The sequence below is a fragment of the Pleuronectes platessa genome, chromosome 17 (genome assembly GCF_947347685.1).
Source record: "Pleuronectes platessa chromosome 17, fPlePla1.1, whole genome shotgun sequence".
Classification (NCBI taxonomy): Eukaryota; Metazoa; Chordata; class Actinopteri; order Pleuronectiformes; family Pleuronectidae; genus Pleuronectes; species Pleuronectes platessa.
The window spans coordinates 21,889,566-21,911,304 of NC_070642.1; the positions used below are offsets into that span (position 1 = coordinate 21,889,566).

Genomic DNA, 21,739 nt, shown 5'->3' on the forward strand with positions numbered 1-21,739 from the left:
GTGTGTTTGCCTTTTGTCTCCTCTTTAAAACTTCTCCATTAAACCGTAGACGCTGATTAAAAAATGGATGTTAAGTTCGGGTCCGGAAAACCAATACAGAAGTTGCTGAAACCGGTATTCCCTCAAATGACCAGCAGGGGGCGACTCCACTGGTAGTTTCTGTAGGGGTCTATGGTCATTTAGTAAATTATGATCGTTTAGAGTCAAATAGATCATAAATCACCGGATGTATTGCGGAGTAGATACAACTATTTGATTGACAGCTAGTATGTCCAATAGTTGCAGGTGTATAGTCTAATTCCTCCTGAGGCCCCACATGGTGACCCATGTTCATCATGTCCATTTTATTCATTTTGATTCATTCATCTTTCAAAAATAATGAGCCGAATTCATGTGAACCCACTAATATGAGTTCAGACTCGACTGTGTTTTCTTCTTTAAAGATTCAGCTGTGAGCTCAGCCGTGCTCCTTGAGCTCATCATAGCATGTAAACATGCTCACGCTCTGCATGCTAACATGCTAAGTTAGCATTATGCTCATGGTACAGCTGAGCCTCGATAAGAACGACTGGGAACACGACATCCAAACTGAAATCATGAGCTGGGAATCACTGCAGCTGGACCAGTAACCACTGAGTTATTCATAATGATGAACAACAGTGTCGACCGGGACTGATGCATTATATAAGATGGAGTGGAGTGTTTTAAAATGTTCATTCCTATTAATTATGCAATGTAAAAAATATGATTATTAGCTTTGTCTTCTTGGGATCGATAAGGAGAAGAGAAAGTTGGATCTCTAGAAGATGTCGTGCTTTCTTCTGCCGTTATTGTATTAAAGCTTCGGCCCCTGTTGTTTTGAATGTGCTCAATATATATCGACAAAAGCTGCACCAGAATTTGTATAAAAATGAAACAGAACAAATGCACAGATGTAAAGTTCTCACCTGGTTTAAGACCCAAAGTAAAATATCATTAACTCTAATTAGACTCAGGTTTACAGGGAGCAAGTCATAGATCAATGTCAGTGATGTTCCACTTTTAGCTCCGTGGCCTGGTCCGACTGTGACCCTGATCACAACACAGTCCTCAGCTGGTGTGTGTGTGTGTGTGTGTGTGTGTGTGTGTGTGTGTGTGTGTGTGTGTGTGTGTGTGTGTGTGTGTGTGTGTGTGTGTGTGTGTGTGTGTGTGTGTGTGTGTGTGTGTGTGTGTGTGTGTGTGTGTGTGTGTGTGTGTGTGTGTGTGTTCATGTGTCTGTGTGTGTGTGTGAGACAGATGAAGGGAGGAGAAGGCCAGAGGGAGGAACACAACTCTCTTTCAGCATCACTTCCTGCAACATTCAGCCTCAAGGCATCACTAGACGAGACCTGAATCACAGATGGTAGAGCCAATAAATATTATAGAGGCTGGTTTACACTGTGTGTGTGTGTGTGTGTGTGTGTGTTTGTGTGTGTGTGTGTGTGTGTGTGTGTCTAACGTGGAGTTACATAACATTCAGAGTTTAAATTAGGATCATTGATGAATGTTTTCCTGTGTAGTCAGTGAAGGAAGAAGCTTCATTTTGTCTGATCATTTTCATCAGCTGGTATAAATCAACAGTGGATGAAAATAATGGAAGTGAAAAAGCGATGGAGGCGTTAAAACCTCATGAAGCTTCTGTATGGCTCAATTAACCAGGAACAACTTTAGTTTCTGCCTCATGGATCAATCCTGGAAATCTGCCTGCAGAGTAAAACTTCCTCTTTCACACGTGCACTATAAGTTAATTCCTCAAAATCGTTATGACAAAGCACTTACTGGTTTTTCTTCCACACCTGCTGCAGGAGTGCCCTTCAGCAAACTGCAGAGGTTCTAATGTGGCACAGGGGCAGAAGTGGAGCTGAGTGGAAATGAAGAATAGTTTTCCAGATAAAGGTTACGGCTCAGTGGACGTTCCCTGGACAAATCAAGATGGATATCATCTCCAAATTATCACATCAGTCTGACACCCAGGAGCCTTTGAACTGGATTGGTGTTTAATGTTAAGTTTGTTCATTTGTTTTCAGGAGGCGTCATCACTCACCAGCAAACTGGGTCAGAATAACGTGTGTGTGTCCCGGGAGATGAGATTAGATCAAACGTCCAGTAACTAAACGTTTCATCAGGTAACTCACACCTTCTCTCCCCCGCGCCCTCGGGAAAATAACTCATCAGCCTCCTGGTTTTATTCTGCCAAAGTTATTTTTAAGGCATCTCCTGCCTGATTGAATGTGACACGCCGTCCCCTCCTGCAGTCACCTTGAGCAAGGCACTCGACCAGCATCGTTAATGGGCCGGTGGTACTCCCGAGGTTCGGAGGACAGAACTGTGTGAATGTCAAGTGGCGTGATGCTGATGAGGGCGTCCGAGTTCAGTCGGTGTCCTGAGACCAAATCAAAGCAAAGTTAAGTTATTGAAATGTGACATTTGAAAAGACGGGAGGAGAATTGTTGAAAAAGTTTCACGGTCCCTGAAATCGTTTGAGGACATCAAGCCCGAACCCAGAGGTCATGAGATGTTCCTCCCTGAGCTCCCCTGTCAGTTTGAATTTAAACTTTAAAACAGAGCAGCTAGAAATTGAAGAAAGGGGAGTGGAGCCAAATGCCTTGATAGTAAATAACACTGAAGTTTTCTCGAGGCCCTGAATGCACCACAACATAAACAGTGATGTTCTGATGCACTGGGATGAAGAAAGGAAACAAGCAGATCCAGGTGCTGTTGAACGTGGACGAACACTTTCTTTGGTTGATTGATATCAGAAGAAGTTTTCAGATGAGGTGTTTGTTGTGTTTTCTCCTCGTTCAGTGAGATTCATCAGTTCAGCTCAGGATTCTGTGTGAGGAGGCGTTTGAGGTTCTGCTCAAGGACGTCGACTGATTTATTTCATTTATTCACAAAAATACACACGACAAAACATCCTGATGTTTAAAGAAGCTGTTTCTGTGCTTCTGCTTCTCCCTCACTTTTCAGTCTGTGTGTGTCTGTTTGTGTGTGTGTGTGAGTGTGTGTGTGAGTGAGTGAGAGAGGTTTGGATGGAGAACAACTAGGACAGCAGAGGCCCTCGGTACCAGACCTGCAGGCAACCTGGCATCGCACAAAGCAAACAGTGTGTGTTCTTGTGTGTGTGTATGTGTCAATGTGTAGTTCTAGATGTCTGTTGTGTCATTTTATACATGTGTGTGAAAAGGGAAAGGTGTGTAGCTCATCTAGTTTGTGTGTTTCGGTTGATATGCTTGTGTTTGCTCTAGTATCATTGAAATTAATATAAATAAATAAATAAAATGAAATGATTAGAAACTACGACTGCATGTGAAACTATTTCAGAGAAAATTGAGACTAATTAGTTCGACTTTATAATGAAGACAAACCTCAGAGTCTCACTCGGACAATATCAGGACAATAGGATTTCAAAGTAAAAGCCCCTGGAAATATCATATTTTCACTGTTTTGGTTGTGACAGCAGAGAAGCAGATTCTAATGAGGGTTGAAAAAGATGACATCATTAAAAAGATGGCAGAGTTCAGTGAGTTCCTGCGTCTCCTACTTGTTTACTAGTCTCGAGCTCTTACTGGGAAGGAGTCAAGTTACCGTTCTGAATTATCGTCCCAGTCCGCCACTGGTTATGGTGAAGGTTAGAATAAATCCCCTGGATTTGAATAAAGTAATGTCCTCTGAAGTCATTGAAACATGAGTGTGTGTGTGTGTGTGTGTGTGTGTGTGTGTGTGTGTGTGTGTGTGTGTGTGTGTGTGTGTGTGTCTTTGTGTGTGTGTGTGTCTTTGTGTGTGTGTGTGTGTGACTGCTGCTAATACTTGCCTGGCACTGAGATTCTTGGCCTCGGGGCTTTCGACAATGAAACAACACAACGCTCTCTGCAGAGTTTAATGAGTGTGTGTCTGTGTGAACACGTTTTCTCTGGGTGTGTGTGTTTGCATATAGATGTGCGTATACAGAACTTGTATGTGTGTGTGTGTGTGTGTGTGTGTGTGTGTGTGTGTGTGTGTGTGTGTAATAAGACAGGTGATTCTTCTAAGCTGCAGACCCTGTCGCACTGACAGATGGGCTTTTCACAGCATTGTACGTGGGTGCGTTTGTGTGTGTGTGGGTCTGCGTGAGATATAGAGAGTGAGAAAGAGTGTGTGTGTGTGTGTGTGTGACTGTGTGTGACTGTGTGTAATGTATAAGCATTTCTCTATACCACCATCTGTGGTTGGATGCTAGTTTAGACTGAAATATTGCTTCATTCATCACCCAGAAGAACCCACACACAATTTTTGCATCAATATATTTAGTGTGTCTCCTTGTGCATTTGTGTGTGTGTGTGTGTGTGTGTGTGTGTGTGTGTGTGTGTGGGTGTGTGATGTAGAGTGACCACAGATCCATTGTACAGAATCCTCCATGTGGAAAACCTCTCCCTCTGCCTGCCTCCAAACATCCATCTACTACTCTCTGGGTGTGTGTTTGTGCGCATGTGTGTGTGTGTGTCTGACCTGGGGCTACACAGTGAGTGATGGTTTCCTGCCAGTGTGAAGAAGCCTGACACACACACACACACACACACACACACACACACACACACACACGGAGTAATAGAATATCTGGATGCTAACTCTCTCCTAGTGAAACGTGACAGGCTCTGAATTCATTATCCACACACATGTGTTATATATGTTTTTTTTATTCTATACGGACGTAACAGAGAAAACAACGTGAAACACAGACGATGGAAACTTTCCCTCTAACTTTCCTTCACACTCACGTCGTGTGCGTTTGCCTCAGCAGAGATCATGTGTTCCATAAACAATCCATTGAAATGACAAACACAAACCGAGCCTCCAGCAATTAGCTCGGTCCCGAGGAGGCGTGAGTTCACCTCGTACAAAAGGCCCCGGTGGTTTCGTTGTCTGATATTTGTGTCATTGATTCGTTTTGTTGTGTCTCTTTTTCTCTTCTTCTTCTGGTGTTCTATCACTTCCTCTGCCTCACTGCTCCCTGTTGTCTAATCTATTTCACCGTGTTGCTCTCCTCTCTCCGTCCCCCATCCTCTGCCTTCCTCCTCCTCTTCCTCTCTTTCTGTCCTCCATTCTCTTATCTCCTCTCTTATCGCTGCTTACCTCCACCCACTCCACCCCCCCCCCCCCCACCCTCTAGACCTCTGCCTCTGAAGTCTGCTCAGCAGGTAGAGAGAGAGAGAGAGAGAGAGAGAGAGAGAGAGAGAGAGAGAGAGAGAAAGAGAGAGAGAGAGCCTCTGTTATTCTCACCAACAAAGCTTTCATCTGCTTTATTGTTCAGAGCCTCGTCTGACTTCAGATCCTCCGACCTGACAGGATGAAAAGCAGGGAGATGGACAGACGAGGGAAAGGAAGGGAGGGTGTGAACGAGGACATAATTGTGTTTGTATTTTTGTACGATTCATTCTCTCTCTCTCTCTTTCTCCACACAAAAGCGTGTGCCTCCACCAGTCCACTTATGAAATATGTATATACGCCTGTTCTTTTCATCAGGATCCATAAATGATTCCCTGTGAAAGTAGTAAAAATATAATCTGTTTTACAGATTCAGAATTGCTGGGTTTTGGTGTCGGATTCAATTTCCATCCTTACAATCTGGAAATCTGTCTAGTAGGTTTGTAGTTGTGCTGACAAACAAACAAACAAACAAACAAATAAACAAACATGGTGTGGAAGCATCAGCTGGATTTCTGAAGGGACGTTCCAGGAGCCTCCACATGCACAAGGCTGGAGATGTTGTGTTTCGCCTTCCTGCTCCTTCACACTTGTTGCTGCTGCTTGTCTGTGCTCCCCGATGAGATAGGGGGCGCTATACGCTTTATATCTCTACGATAAGAAATAGATGATTGTGTTTGTTCGGCCTTGGCAGAGGTCTGTGCGCTGAGTGAGGTTCTAGTTGAGGAGGTAGCTGCTGGTTACCTTCTCTCTCTCTCTCTCTCTCTCTCTCTCTCTCTCTCTCTCTCTCTCTCTCTCTCTCTCTCTCTCTCTCTCTCTCTCTATATAAGTTCAAATGTGTGTGTTCACTTTCGGCTTTGAGTGTTTCATCACCGCTGTGTTTAATATAGATTCAGACAATGTGGCTGCTACGATAAACAGAGGAACTAGAGACCGACTGTTTCACGATCCTCACTCAGTGTCGACTTTGTTTGCAAATCTCACAACACAACAAGGATCCTGCTGCGTTATCAGAACAGTGAAGTGTTCCCTGTAATCTCAGCCACATCAGGACACATCCACACAGTCATCTGATCGGATCCATTTAAAGGGATTACACCAACAGACGGCCTCTGGTTGTGTTGCTGCAAAACTGATTTCATGTTTGTGTTGTTTAAATTATGCCGCACAAATATGACATGAAAGGGAGGATTTGAAAGTGGAGGTGACGCTGCACAGTCACTGAATCACACACAGAGTCAAACAATCCACGTCCTTTGCAGTGATTGTTGGTAAAAGTTTCTCTTCCATTTCAGTCCTCATAAACTTTTTGTTGTGTTGTGAATGTGAGCCAGCGAACAACTAAATTTAGAGGCGGAGGGGGCGAGGTTGTCACACGTTCTGCAGATCCTGGCAGAGGAAAGCATCTTCTAAACTTACTGCAACGCCCACCACGCGACTCCAAGGAGAGCAGTGTCACCCAGGAGGGCCTGTGCTGCCCCCCCGACAGGCCAACCTGAGGAACAACACAATCCCTGTGGCAAGAAGCTAAAAACAGATAAAAGTGGATTCAGAGTCGAGCTGCAGCTCCAAGCTGCTGCTGCTGGTGGAGCTGGGAGGAGCGGGGGTGTCACAGATGAACAAAGGCAGAGATTTTCACATACGACAGAAGAAGAGGATGAATTTTTTTCTTCTCTTTATAGAAAAACATTATTATTTTAACAACTTCCCGGTCTCCTCTGGTTCCTTGTTAGCCGGCTGCTGCTGCTGCTCGATTCCCAGCGGAGCCGAGAGAGACTCGTGTTTTCCAGAGTTTTTCAGACTGTTTGAAAAACATGAGGCTGGAACTGCTGCGAGAGACGCTTCACCCCTGTGCTGCTTATATATTCACTCTTTACAGCTCCACAACTCTGACTCACTGTGTGTGTGTGCGTGTGTGTGTGTGTGTGTGTGTGTGTGTGAGTGTGTGTGTCCGTAAGTGTTTATGCACAGGTATTTGTATGTCTGTGGGATCCTTTTGCATGAAATCTGTGTAGTGAGAGCCTAAATGTATTTTTTTATTTGTGTATACATGTGTGTGTGTATGTGTGTGTGTGTGTTTCTGGATATTTATCTGGACATATCTCAAAATCTGTCGGGTCATTTTGCATTTTTTATAAATCATACAGTGCACTGAATATTCTTTTGTATTTAAAGTATTCTGTGTTTGGTGTGTCTTAATGAGTGTAAGAGTGTGTGTGTGTGCATGTGTGTGTGTGTGTGTGTGTCAACTCATGACAACCCGTGTGAGTTCACGTCTCGTTGATTCAAGGCAACACAACAGATATAATGTGTTGAAGACACTGAGACTTTAAACTGGTCTCTCTGTGATCTCTTATTCTCTCCTCCACCTCCTGTGGGAAATGGAGATCCTCTAAGCCGTCTCCCTCTCCCTCTGAATCGTGGCGTTATGTAAGTGAACCTCTCTGAACAAAGTGCAGACAGACACACACGAGTGTGTAGCAGCTCTGTGTGAGTCAGTGAACCCAGGAGAACGCTCCGCTCTGGGATTCTGGGAACAGAGAAGCAACTGGTACAAAGCAGAACTGAGCTGCTGCTGCTGCTGCTCTGAGGCTCAATCTGGGACATTAATACAGGGAGATACATTCTGTTGTACTAATACTACGAGTACTGACAAGTGACTCCTGCAACTATAGTATTACAACAATGTATCCCCACTAAACCTATTCCTACTTCAGTTATACTACTAATGACGTCATACTCATAATACTGAATAAACCTGAACAAAATTATGCCAGAGAACAAACACAGGTTGATTTCTCTGTATCCTGCTGGACACTTGTTTCCTCAGTCTGTGCCGAGGTCAGTGATCCGCTCTGCTCCGTCTGCAGCCGCCACGAAAACACACACGTCAGGCGGAATCGATCTGTGTGAGGAGGTGAAGCTCAGCATCACACGGAGGAGCTGGAGGTTTAACTGACAGCAGCAGCGTAAGAGACGTAAACACAAGCCCGACTTCAGACGTGACACTTTTCCATTTGTCCTCCAGTTATTTTGACTCAGGGACGATTCCTCCAGACGTCAGGAAGTTGAGTCGTTGGAGATATTCATTAACGTGGCTGCGTTCTCACATAATGATGCAGTGCACATGCACCACGCAGAGAAATAAGAGTAATGACACCAGGGGCTCTCGCTCCGTGTTATTCCCTCAGATTATTCAGGGAAATGGAAACTCTTCTTCCATGCATCTCATTTGTTATTTATGTTCTGCATGTGCAAACATTTTTTGATATTCTTACCAGTTATTCCTCACTGAATATTTTAACATATGCACAGGATATTTCCACATCCTGTTATTAGGTCCCAGAGGAGAATCTGTTTGACGCTCTGCTGGTTTGTTAGCGCCTTTTATTTTGGAAACCAGCTAATCAACAAACCTTCAAACCTAAACAACAGAAGCTTTAGAGTTATAATGGGATTTAGGTTGTTTGTGTTTTTAGTTTCATAAGCTGAGGAGCCAGTTTACTGTGTGTCATGAATCAAAGTTTAGATTTTGAACATGTTCACGTGCTGCACTTCTTTTTATTGCATCGTGTTGATTCATACAAGCAGAAATTAAATAAACTCAACTGAAGCAGAAACCAGTGAACACTGGTTTCTGCTTCTTCTCGTGTTCACTCCCTAAACTTTCTACGGAGGATTAAACCTGCTTCAATTAAAACAGTTGAATCTACTGAAACTATTCATTTGAGCCATTCATTCATTGGAGTCATCGACTTGGAAATTTTCCTAATGGAATTTTTCAGTAACAGAAGAAATGAGGCATTATCAAGCGTCCCTGGCCGTCCCTCCTTTTCCTCCTCTTTTCTTCGGTGCCATCAGAGGAAGAGAAATCCCTTTGCTCCCTCATTCACCAGTGTGTGTGTGTATGTGTGTGTGTGTGTGTGTGAATAAATATGTAAATGGCTGATGCCCAACCAGCCAAAACTAGGCCACCGTCTCCTCTGTGAACACCTGAATAGAAGCCAGACAGAGAGAGAGAGAGAGCGGGAGAGAGAGAGAGAGAGAGAGAGGCCAGAGGTGAAAAGCTTTACCAAAATATCTCAGTCCAACAGACACGCTGCGACTCTGCTCAGATTAAACTGACATTGTTCCGTGGTATCATATAGTTTCCCACTCAACGTCTATGTTCTTAGAAATGTCACTTTTGTCTTTTTAATAAAAAGTTCACACCCCTGCAGTTTACTTGATAATCTTAGCCATATATGGTTGTACAGGAAGTGATGGATGTGGAAGAGAGAAAGAAGAATGAACATCCCCTATGTTCTTGAGGTTTTAGCATCAACATCTTTGTTCACACATCATCTTCTCCTGGACGTTTTAACAGACATTACACTGAGACGTCTGAAAGCAGCAGAAGAGAGGACGGAGACAAAGAGGACAAACACAGAGAGACGAGAGAGAGAGACGAGAGCTGCAGGGCAGAACGAGGAAGAGCAGAGAGAAAAGAGAGTTAGAGGTGTTAATCAGAGGCTAGAGGTGTGTGTGTGTGTGTGTGTGTGTGTGTGTGTCTCTTTGTGAGTGTGGAAACAGGCCTGACAGTATCTCAGGGCAACATCAGTGGCCATTAGTATTTTGCAGCATGAACACAAACCCTGACAGGTCAGCCACAGCCGCCCGCAGAGAGGGTGTGTGTGTGTTTGTGTTTGTGTTTTTGTTTGTGTCTGTGTGTGTGACCTCTCCTTTCATGTGTTTATCTCACCTCCAGATGAACTTGGATGGCCCAAAACTACACACATAGACACACACACACACAACAACACCCACTCCTCAAATGGCTCCGCTCATCAAATATGAATGATTCTCACACCATCTGGATCAAGACTCACTTTCCTCTTGTTTATCGTCTCCTATTTTTCTTCTTTCTCTCTTTTCTTCAATCAAACATTTGTTTGCTCTCTTCTTCTCCTTCTTTTCATTCCTCTCTCATCTCCTCCAGTCGACGCCCTTGTGTGATTGGTTGATTTATTGATCCTTCGTTTATTTCCCAGTTTTTCTCCTCCTCCTTGTTTTTCCTCTCATTCTCTTCCTCTTTCTACACAAAATCCATCTCTCCTTTATATATTTTTTTATCACCATCCATCACCTTTTATTCCCTTTACTTCTTCCACTTTTATTTCTCACCCTCCTCTTCTTTCCTCCCTCAGTTTCTCTCTCCTCATTATCTCTTGTTAGTCTCCTCTTCCTTATATACCCTCCTCCTCCTCCTCATATATCTGTTTATCTTCTCACTCATCTTTCTCTTTACTTCATATCTCATTTCTGAATCTCTTCCTTCTTTCCTCCCTCTCTCCTGTTTTCTCTGACCCTCTCCCCCTCTCTTCATATCTCACTTCCAATCTTTTCACTGTCTCTCTCCTCATCTCTCGTGCTTCACTTCCCTCCTTTGTCTTCCACATGCGTATTTCTCTCCACACACACACACACACACACACACACACACACACACACTTGCTCAGGGAGTACAGAAGCTTGTTCATATCAGCTTCAACATCAGTCAACTGTCAGCACAACTTTTATCTCTACATCTCTGTCTGTCTGTCACTGTGTCTTTGGGCCTCGTTCGTCCTTCTCTCTCTCTCTGACACACACACACACACACAAACACACACACACGCACACACACACAAACGCTCCTCTTCTTTATCTTCTTATCGTTCCTCTCTGGTGGAGCTGCTGAATAAATCTACTGCAGGAAAAGCAGAGATGGAGACGGAGAGATAGAGGAACGGAGGAGGAGGAGGAGGAGGAGGAGGAGAGGGGCATGATGGGATATGATATGATAAATATATACAGCGCATATTCCTCTTAGAGAGGGAGGGACAATGGACGAGGAGGAAGAGGAAGGAAGACAGGAGGAAGCAAAGAAAAATATAAATAATGAGTGAAAAGTGACAATGGTCTCTCAGCCTGTTTTGGCCTTTGATCAAAAATGTGTGTCTGTGTGTGTGTGTGTGTGTTTTTCTTAAAATTAACACACTTTGCTTCGCTTATTAGGCCAGTATGTGTCTACTTATCTATTTGATATCATGTTGTCCATCATCACACTGTGAAGGGCTCGGGTCACTTACAAATATGGTTCAATGAAAGATGATGTAGATTAGGAAAGGTAATGTGGAAACATGTCAGGAAGGAAGGAAGGAAGGAAGGTAGTAAGGAAGAAAGGATGGAAAAGAAGAGTAGAAAAGAAGAAAGAAGAAAAGTAAGATAGACAGAATAATGGAAGGAAGGAAGGGAGGAAAGATATAAGGAAAGAGGAAGGAAGGAGAGAAAGGCAAAAGTGATCAATCAAAAAAGAAAAGACAGATAAATGTGGAGCGAAATAAAAGATGATAGTAAAATACAGATGGATAAAGTACAATCGACACTAATTAAAACTTATCACCACTGGCCGACATGCCTTTGAGCAAGACACTAAATCCTCTCCTCTGTTGTTATTACATATTATAATATATATATGTTCTATGTACATGGGGATTTTACAGCAGTGAAAGAAGGAATCAAACTCTTTTTTTAAATTCTCTAATCTGCTTTGCCGATATTGTTTCTCCACTTAATCACCGCGCCTCTAAATGACAAAAGTTAAATTGGGAGTTAATGAGGTGCTGATCATATTATCTCACAGCCGACTGCTCGTGAGTCGACCTGTTAATGCAACAAACGAGGGCCGGAGCCGGAGCTCTAACCCGCAGCAGATAACAGGAGGCAGTTCAGTGTCTGGCTCGAGGGCACGTGGCAGTGAAAGGATCTGCTGTGTCACACAACCGCTCATTAAACTGTCTCCTGACTGCAGTTACAAGTTATTCAACTTTCCTCCACATCTGTTATGGAATCAGCTGATCTCCTTATTTCAGAGGTTTGATCAAAACAATGTGTGTGTGTGTGTGTGTTTGTGTGTGTGTGTGTGTGTGTGAGTGTGTGTGTGTGTGTGTGTGTGTGTGTGTGTGTGTCAATGTCAATACAATTTCTAACAGATGAGCAGACGTCTCCTCGCATCTTGTTCTGATGCTCTCGTGGTTTTAAACTTCCTGTGAATGTACGACTTTAAACTCTATAAGTCACAATAGCTCAGGGGTTCACTGAAGTGGTAATTCGTTGTGTTGTGTTCTTTATGTTGTATTTGTGTTAACAGTCATTATTGAGGCAGATAAAATAGAGTTGTTGTGTGTTGTGTTGCAGCTCTGACAGTCGCACACGTGAGGTTTTTACAAATGAGCTGAGCAGAGCAAGCAGAATGTTTCTGTTTGAAAATGTCACCGATACATCAATCTGATAGGTAAAGGCCAGTCTTCTCATTATGCTGTGTGTGTGTGTCTGTGTGTGTGTGTGTGTCTGCTCTTTGAGAAGAAAGACTGCTGACCCAGCGACGCCAACACACACACACACACACACACACACTCACCCAAACAGACAGTTATGTGGTGTATTTCAATGAGCCTCTGGCTGATCATCTATAATTCATCTTCAATGTGTCTGGGCTCATCTCTCTGTGTGTGTCTGTCTATGCACGTGCACTGTGTGTGTGCACGTGCACTGTGTGTGTGCACAGTTGAAGGCAGAATTAAAGTTGAACATTTAATTGAAAGATCAGCATCAAAACAGAGAAATAATCAGATGCTAATGATCTTCTAAGAGTCATTAATGGTGATTAGGCTGCGACTCGTCTTTAAGGTATTAAAGTCATTAGTGTGTCTTTAAAATGAATTGTGTGATGTAGATGTGACAGGATGTGTTCGGTTGTTGTGATCTTACGACGGCTTCGTCTGAATATGTTTTTTCATTTGTTCAAACAAAAACAAAATATTGTTTTTTGTTCTTTCTCTTCATTGGTTCCTTGAAAGCTGCTGTTGATGTGATCCGTCGGCCATTTTAATTATGTTTATGTCTGCGTTTATTTGTCTGTTAGCAGGATTACCCAATTATTACTGATTACAGATTTCCACGGAACGTGTGGCAAATATTATTTCGGATCTAATGATTTTTAAATGTGTTTTCCTGAAGAGACAGTTGGTGCTTGGTGGAGCTAGAGGCCGTTTCTATATATTATCTATATATTTATACTTAAATCATGGTTTCTCTCTCTCTCTCTCTCTCTCTCCAGATGCACCACCCTTCACTACGACTCTGATCTTCCTCCAACCTCCATCGTCATCACCTTCCACAACGAGGCCAGATCCACCCTGCTGCGCACCATCAGGAGGTGACACACAACACACACACTGATCATTCAATGTTCTACAATAGTGTTTACTGGCAAAGCTGCTTCATAACAATGGCTCTTGCCATCGATGGATTGCAGATTTGCAGACGTTGGTTTGCTGAAGGTTTAGTTTCGTGAGGTTCAATCGATGCAAAGCCATTAATCTAATTTGTATTTACATGTTCTACTTGTATTTCAGTTTTATGACATTTAAATCCTCCAGAATAACGAGCGTCAAGAGCTTTAATCTTAATTAATGGTTTAAGTATCAGACGTCATTAAACTGTTGTGTTGAGCAAAGAAAATTCAGCCGGCAAAATTTACAGCAGAGACGCTGGGAGACACACACACACACACGCGTACACACAGACACACACACTTAAACCTCCCTGACCCTGAATCTCTGAAGCATCGTTGTGTCTTTAAGTTTGATATCGGCAGGTTGTCGCACACACACACACACACACACACACATACAACAAAAACAGACACACACAGACACCTCCAGGTTTTGGCCTCGGTTCAGCTCATTATAGTGAGTCAGTCAGCAGGGACGTCTCCTGACCATCACAGAGGACACTGTGTGTGTGCGTGTGTGTGTGTGTGTGTGTGTGTGTGTGTGTGTGTGTGTGTCTCTCTCTCTGTCAGTGTGTGTGTCTGTGTCCTCCCCTACAGCCCTTCTCAAAGCTCTGCAGCTTTCAACCAATTAAAAGACAATCTGTCTCCCTGGGCCGCTCTGCTCCTATTGGCTCTAGCCCCTGTGTGTGTGTGTGTGTGTGTGTGTGTGTGTGTGTGTGTGTGTGTGTGTGTGTGTGTGTGTGTGTGTGTGTGTGTGTGTGTGTGTGTGTGTGTGTGTGTGTGTGTGTGTGTGTGTGTGTGTGTGTGTGTGTCTGTAACCGGTGCTTTTATTTGACAGGAAAACGTCTCAGGACACACCCACATGAAGATGCTTCTCTAGACTGGAATTATGAAAACTTTATGCATTGAAACAATTATAATGCAAAGATTAATAATTGATCATGTCTTATTGACATTAAATGACCCATTTGGGAAAAAGCTTTTCCAGGCTCAGGAACAAAATTCTATATCTGTGATATTCATGTATGACCTCTGACCCCTTCTCGTTGTGGGGGGGGGGGGTCAGAGGTCAGGATCAGGAAGTGTTGCTGCCTTGCTTCAGCAGATTTATTGGATGATCCTGAACTCCTGCAGGTTTTGGCTCATTAGCTCCAAATTGTTTGTAATCTACAGTCGTCCTGACCCAAAGCAAACCATCAATTCCAGATGGATTTTCCCACCTGCAGTCAAGCAGCCAGTAGTTCCAGCTTCAAGCGAAACGTGTGGATGCTTTCTGTTGTTTGAGATTCTTTATCCGTTGTCGTGAAAGTCTGTTATTATTTAATGTTGTTTCTATAGAAGTGTATGAATTATGCATTCGATATTGTGTGATTGACAGCTAGCACAGTCCAATGGGTGCAGGTGTAAGTGGGCGTAAAGTGTCCTCATGGCTCCACCCCCCTCTCCTCCAAATATGGTTTCTTCTTGTTTCAAAAAACCAAGATGGCGCTCGACACGATGTCGAACTGAGGCTGCAAAACGACGGCTCAAAAGAAAGATCTCAGTGTGAGTCCTCTGTCGGTCAATCACATGAGAACATGAATGAATCTTCATTGTCCCAAGAAAAGAACAACGGCTGTGAGATATCTGTTTAGAGGCTGCTGTGGTGCCCTTGAGCAAAGCATTTAATCCGCAGCCAGCAGCAGATGTGACTGTGTGATAATGTATCGAGCAGAGAAAGCGCCTCATCATCATCTTCACGGCTGAATACTTCTGAAAAATGGCAAACTGCTTATTCTCTGATCTTCACTGGATCTCAGCTGGAAAAAAAAAGTTTACAGAAGATTTTCAGTCGTATGAAACGTGAGAGGATCTGAAAGATATTCAGTCGAGGCGGCGACTTTACAATCTGATGGAAAGAGTCAGTTTCCAAGCAGCAGTGGAGAGAAACCTCAATGGGCCGATAACGATAAGTTTTCTTTTTACTGTGTAATAAGGTTTCGCTCCAGAGACTCTGAAACACCGAAAGTGTATTGAATGCATAAAGCCGCATCATAAAAGGGTTTAATTCAGGATCTTCTTGCACTTTGCTGCCTCAACTTTAATAAGTTTGATTTCTGAGACAATGACGGGCACTTTGAAAGCTTTCATCTCCCGATCAAAGAGTTTCCTTCGGAGGGAGAGAGCCCGGCTGTGTCGATATTTAATCAAGCTCTGATCTGAAGAATTGATCTTATTTCTCTGTGCTGGAGATAAGCAGGTGGAGAGAGAGTTCTTTGGTTTTGTATTTGTTGAGTGTGTTTGGTTGCTGCATGTGTGTGTCTGTGTGTGTGTTCATGTGAAGCAGCCTCCGGAGCAGCAGAGGATCCATTGTTACAGACGCAGGAAAGTTGGCTTAGCTTAGACATTTTTAAGGACTATGACCTGTGAGATTTCTCCAGTTTGGGTGATTGGCTCCAACAAGGAGGTTATGTTTTCACCCCTGTGCCTCTTTGGGTTATGAAGTAATGTTGCGCAAAAACTACATCATGGATTTCTACGAGACTTTCAGGGAAGAAACCATTAATTACTGGTGTGGATCCAGATCAGATGTGAGAATCCAGGACTAGTTTATAACGTTGTGAGATGGGACCTTTTCACATTTTCACTGATTTAACGATGAATAATTAATGTTAATGTCATTTTATAGATATTAAAGTCATTCCACAGCCACGTCTGTGCAAAGACTCAAGTACCTGGATCCCCGTCTAATTACCCGCTCGGTCTGTGACCCGGCCAACCAGCCGTCCTGCTCTGCTCAGCAGTCGTTGGGGGGGAGCGTAGAAATGCAGCTTCTAGATCAGCACCAGCTCAGCACTTTCTGCTTCAGCGGACCTGAAAACGCAGAGTAAAGAGCTCGGGTCACTTCCCCTGCAACTGATCACTCAGGATTTAGTAGGAAGAGGTCGTTAGGTAGATTTATAATCTTCGGTTTCTGCTGCAGTCGTGTCCGAGGCCAATCCTGGACTCTGCTTGTTCTACCTCCATCTTTATCTCCTTCCTGCTCGCTCAGATTGACAGGTGTAATGAGACAGGATTATGTACAGATCATCAGTGATAACACTGTTTATTGAATGTTGCATTATTATCTGATCATGTTATACTGTTCATACAGCACCACAGTGTCATCGGGCTGTAATCGTATTATAGATTATTGTAGATTAGCTTTGATTAAATTGTGTTTAACGTGGACCAACTGGGTTTTTTTATCCCAGTGCCGCTCTGTGGATCAACAGTGATGAGACAGTGTTTACCGGCTGCAGATTTACAGTGTCATACATCACCGGTGGTGAGACAGAAGAGAAGAGAACAGGACGTATCGAGGGGCTGAATCAGGATTTCTCTCCAACAACAGATTCTGTGGATCTGCTGTGAAAGGTTTTCTGTCAGGAGAAGATTTAAGATGAAAGGCAAAAAGTCCTGTCGATCATTTAACGACAAAATAACTATTGCTGCATATTTAAAAAAATCATTATGGGGGGGGGGGGGGGGTTGTGGAGGTGGTGTAATGAGTTCCTCCAGTGAGGTGGAGGATGGAAGAAGTCAGCTGACCAATCAGGCAGAGCGAGGGAGCTGAAGGGGGCTCGGTGAAAATAAAAAAAATGAAAGAGTAAGATTTGTGCCCAGAGCAAAGTGTAATATTGCAGAACAGTAGAAATTAATTTGACTTCTCACCTGTAGGTAATGGAGTCAGTTAAAAAAACAAAACAATTCAGCGCCTGATTTACAACAGGAATATAAAAAAGGAAAAGGGAAGGAAGAGGTTTGTTTTCACAGGACGTGACCGAGCAGAACTCACAACAGAGGAAACCTTCACTTCTCAGGTGTAAGTAAATCCATGAAGCCTGGGCAGCAGGAGGAAGGAGCCTGAAAGTGGAGGTGGGAAGTGAAACGTGCTTTAACAACTGGAGCTTGAGAGATTTGTTCTGCGTGATGTTCTGAGGTTTTGTAATTAAGATTTCAGATTCAAACAAAAAGAACAAAATGACTGAGATGTGACTGATGCTGTTTCAGGACCATGGACAGCTCAGGTTCTCTGGTTATAGGGTGTGAACTTTTAAATTAGCCATAAAACATATTGGCTATAAAACAAATAGTTTACCTGTGAATTATTCATTAATTTAAAAACTAGCACTCTAGTTCAACCTATAAGTGCTTTTTTTATTATTATTTTGAAGCAGTAGTTTTATGCTGCAGTCATTTAGAGTTCTACATGGATAAATCACGATTTTCATATTATGGGACAAAAATTGCTCCTCACAGTTTTAACCGGAGCCTCAGTCACTCCTCCGGACACTGACGCTCCATCAGAGCTGAGTTTCATTCCGGGACAAAGACGGTGGATGAGCGACGTTTCCATCTCCAGAGAAATGAGCAGTGGGACGTTTTCCACACTATAAGTTACAGAATTGATTATAGAGAGAAATAACAGCAGCAGTTTAAAGCAAGAGGTGGAGAAATTGATCTGTTTCATACAAAGCTCTGATCCCCGTGTTTCTCCTTCACTGCTCCTCATCCTGCACATTGAGGATATGTCTCTGTAAGTCATCGTTCTTTCAGAATCACTTAGAATCAACTTCTTCAACCTCGATGAGGCTTAAACCCGCGGACCTGGATGTCTCCCAGCTGCACCTGCTTCCTGCAGGAGGCCGGGTAGCCCCAGCTAGCGAGCTAATTGACTGTCCGTCCATCTGTCCGTCCTCTGCTCGTCCTGCTCGGGGCCGAGTGGAGCTGGACGCTGCCTCAGCACCAGCTTGGAGAAGTGCCGGAGAGGTTTCCAGTCTCAGCAGTTCACCAGACACAAAGTCGATCCGACCAATCAGCTGCTCGGTTCATCTCAGGTCTTTTGATAGGGATAAGGATTTATTAGCGCAGGGCCCAACTCTTTTTAATCCAACTTTAAAGTTACATCTTAGTTTGAAACAGGTTTTTTTCTCAGGACTTCAGATCTGAATTCACCTTTTTAACTTTTAATGTGAAAGGTTTTTATCCCGGCTTTGATCTTACTGACTATTTGAATCAGTTTAGAAAAAGTTTTTTTCTGTAACATTTTAATGTCTGCTCTATAATGTGAAGCGATCTGCAACATATCATAATAATAATGATAATAAAATCTGACCAAGGTGTGACCGTCTGCGTGGATGGTAAAAACTGTAGGGACGATGGCGTCTCTCACAGCCAAGTTAGAGATCGTTTGAGTCATTATGAGAAGTTCTAATTCTTCTAAACGTGGAGCAGAGATGCTCGTGGTTATGGATCTTTGCACTATCGTGTGTTTTCTTGCTTTAGATGAGGGATGGATGTTTCTGGTCGGATGGTTGTAGCCGCTGCTTCTGAAGACATCACCGCTCTTTGTCTTTTTGAAAAACAACATGTGTATCTTGGCAGCTTTATGTCCTTGCTGCCTCGCTGTGCTGTGAGCGGCAGCGGCTCCGGTGGGAATCGAACCCCTCACCCAGCATCAGCACCCACTTAGCAGCAGCTTCATCCACTGCCAGCGAGCAGCGTTAAACTCCCACCGGCCCACACGCAGCTGTGGAGACTCGCTCTCGTGGCACTCTGGATGAAAGGTGCTCTCCGAATGGCAGCTGTGGGTAATGAAAATCCCCAACCCCCCTCCCCCCCCTCAAAAAAAAAAATGTCTCCCCTAAAATTGATATATAGAAAGCTGGAAACGAGCGGCGCAGATATAGAGCCGCTGTTCTGTGGCAGCCGACTGTGGTATTGTCGGCGTTGATAATACTTTCTGTGAGCGTGAGATAGCTGTTCCCTCCACACGCCTGAGGGGGGGGGAGGCCTCATCGCTAGTGGAGTGTGTGTGTGTGGGGGGGGGGGGGGGGTGTACAGAGAGAAACATAGATTGTGTTCATCCATACCTGTCTTGCTCACTGTAAAATAGATGGATGGATAGATTAGGAAAGACAGAGGGACGGAGAAAGAGATGAAGGGACTAAAAAGAGACGTCAGGAAAGACGGAGGAGAGACGATGGATCTCTGCTCTGATTGATTCACTGAACGCTTTAATGTGAACTAATGAGATAAATACTCTTACTTGCTTTCTGCTCCGTCGCCTCATTTCTCTTTCTCTTCCCCCCCCCCCTCCCCCCATCCTCTGCCCCTTGTTCCTCCCTTTCATTTATTTGCTTGCCCCCCCCCCCCCACACACACACACCTTTCCTCCCTTCCTCCCTCCCTCCATCTCATCCATCAATCCATTCATCCATCTCCTCTGATCGGCCCTCGACTCCACAGAGAGAGAGAGAGACTTAGAATCAGGGTTATTTGTCTCCCTTACTAGCCTGCCATCTCTCTCTCTCTCTCTCTCTCTCTCTCTCTCTCTCTCTCTCTCTCTCTCTCTCTTCTCTCCCTCCTTTATTATCCCTCACTCTTTCATCTCGCTTCACCTCCTCCTCCCTCCCAGCATCCATCACTCCTCCTGATGGGGTCCTGTGCTTCGGAGACTCATAAGTTTGCTCCACACCTCCTCCTCCGGCATTATCCACCCCCCCTCCTCTTATCCCCTCATCCCTCGCTCCCCCTCGTCACTCTCACCTCCTCCTTTTGGTCTTGTCTCAATCAACCAGTGTCCCTTCCATTCCTCCCTCCTCTTATATTCTCTTCATTTCTCTCTTCAATTCCTGTGTTTTGCTTTTCTCACTCAATTTCTTTTTAGTTTCATCCCCCTTTCTTTGTTCCTTACCCCCCCCAAACAAATTCTTCATTCTGCTTCAGTCCCTTCTCCTTCCTCCCTCATTCAACACTATATATTTCCCTTTTCTTCCCCTATTCATCCCTCTGTCCTTGTCTCTTCACCTCCCTCTGTATGCCTTCATCTCCCTTGTTCATTTTCATTCATCCTCTGTAAATATCATCTTCCCTCTTCCATTTTTTAATCCTGCCCTCGCTCACCTCCTCACGCTCTTCTTTCTCCTTCCCTTCCTCCTCTCTTTTGTTCTGCTTCCCCTTTCCTCCATCTCTCTTTCCCCCCTCCTCCTCCATTTCCTCTCCATGATCCCTTGCTCTCTCTTCTCTCCTCTTTCCTACACTCGCTCCTCCTCCCTCCTCTCCGTCTGCACCTTCATTCCGAGCGAGTGATGAACGCTCAGGTTATTGAAATAAAACGGAGCAGAACAAAATGTGTTTTCTCATTTTCTTCCCGTAAAAAGTTATGAATTTTTTATGTTTCAATCTTCCTCTTTAATGAAACTGTTTTTTTTAGAGGCAACATGTTTCACATTTTCATAACAGGAATTTGAGCTGACATTTTCAATATGTTGTTTCATATGGTGTGCTGCATGCTTAATGGGTTCATGACCAGCTGGGTGTGTGTGAGTGTGAGTGTGTGTGTGTGTGTGTGTGTGTGTGTGTGTGTGTGTGTGTGTGTGTGTGTGTGTGTGTGTGTGTGTGTGTGTGTGTGTGTGTGTGTGTGTGTGTGTGTGTGTGTGTGTGTATGTGTGGGTGTTGGCATTTACTTGTCGGCCTCCTGTATATTGTACACATGCACATGAATCATCTTTTTTGCTATATATTTATGTTTGTGCATATTTATGACTCTTTTCTTTTGTCGCTTTCTTTCTCTTCAGTGTTTTAAACCGAACTCCGGTTCATCTCATCCATGAAATCATCCTGGTGGACGACTTCAGCATCGACGGTGAGACACAGACACACACAAACACACACACACACACACACACACACACACACACACACACACACACACACACACATTCCTGGTCTCTTCCAGGTCAGAGATAACGAAGATTAGACCTCGATACCAGGTCAGAGGGATGAATGTGTCCAGCTGGGTCCACAGGCTCAGGATCACAATGGAGATGAGAAAACACCTTCATTCTGGGTCAAAGGGGAGAAAACTGGATCTGTGTGAACGTCCAGCAGCGACGTCCACCGATACTCAGAGTCCAGGGGAAGTTGAGATATTCTAAATATTCTAGATATAAGATACAAGTTATATTAGCAGAATCTACAGGTAGAAGACACAGGAAAAAAACGTGTTTATGCGAATTAGAGTGAATGCTCCAGAGCTTCCTCCTCCTGAGCTCATGTGAAAATGACCAGGACGGATTTCCATGAAACTTGGTGGAAGGATGTGGTATCAGTCTGGAGAGAGAACCCATTAAATCGTAATGCAGATCCAAGAAATGTTTTTTACTTAAACATTGCAAGATAAGACGTTTTTAAATT

General features: G+C 43.8%; 1 protein-coding gene across 1 annotated transcript in view; it reads left to right on the forward strand.

Annotated features, from left to right (window-relative positions):
- galnt14 (UDP-N-acetyl-alpha-D-galactosamine:polypeptide N-acetylgalactosaminyltransferase 14 (GalNAc-T14)) overlaps positions 1–21,739 on the forward strand; it is an 82,609-nt gene that overhangs the window by 43,176 nt on the left and 17,694 nt on the right. Inside the window, exons 3-4 of the mRNA XM_053444792.1 lie at positions 13,343–13,441; positions 21,121–21,188. Of these exons, the coding sequence (XP_053300767.1) occupies positions 13,343–13,441; positions 21,121–21,188 (167 nt within the window). The remainder of the gene's footprint in view (positions 1–13,342; positions 13,442–21,120; positions 21,189–21,739) is intronic.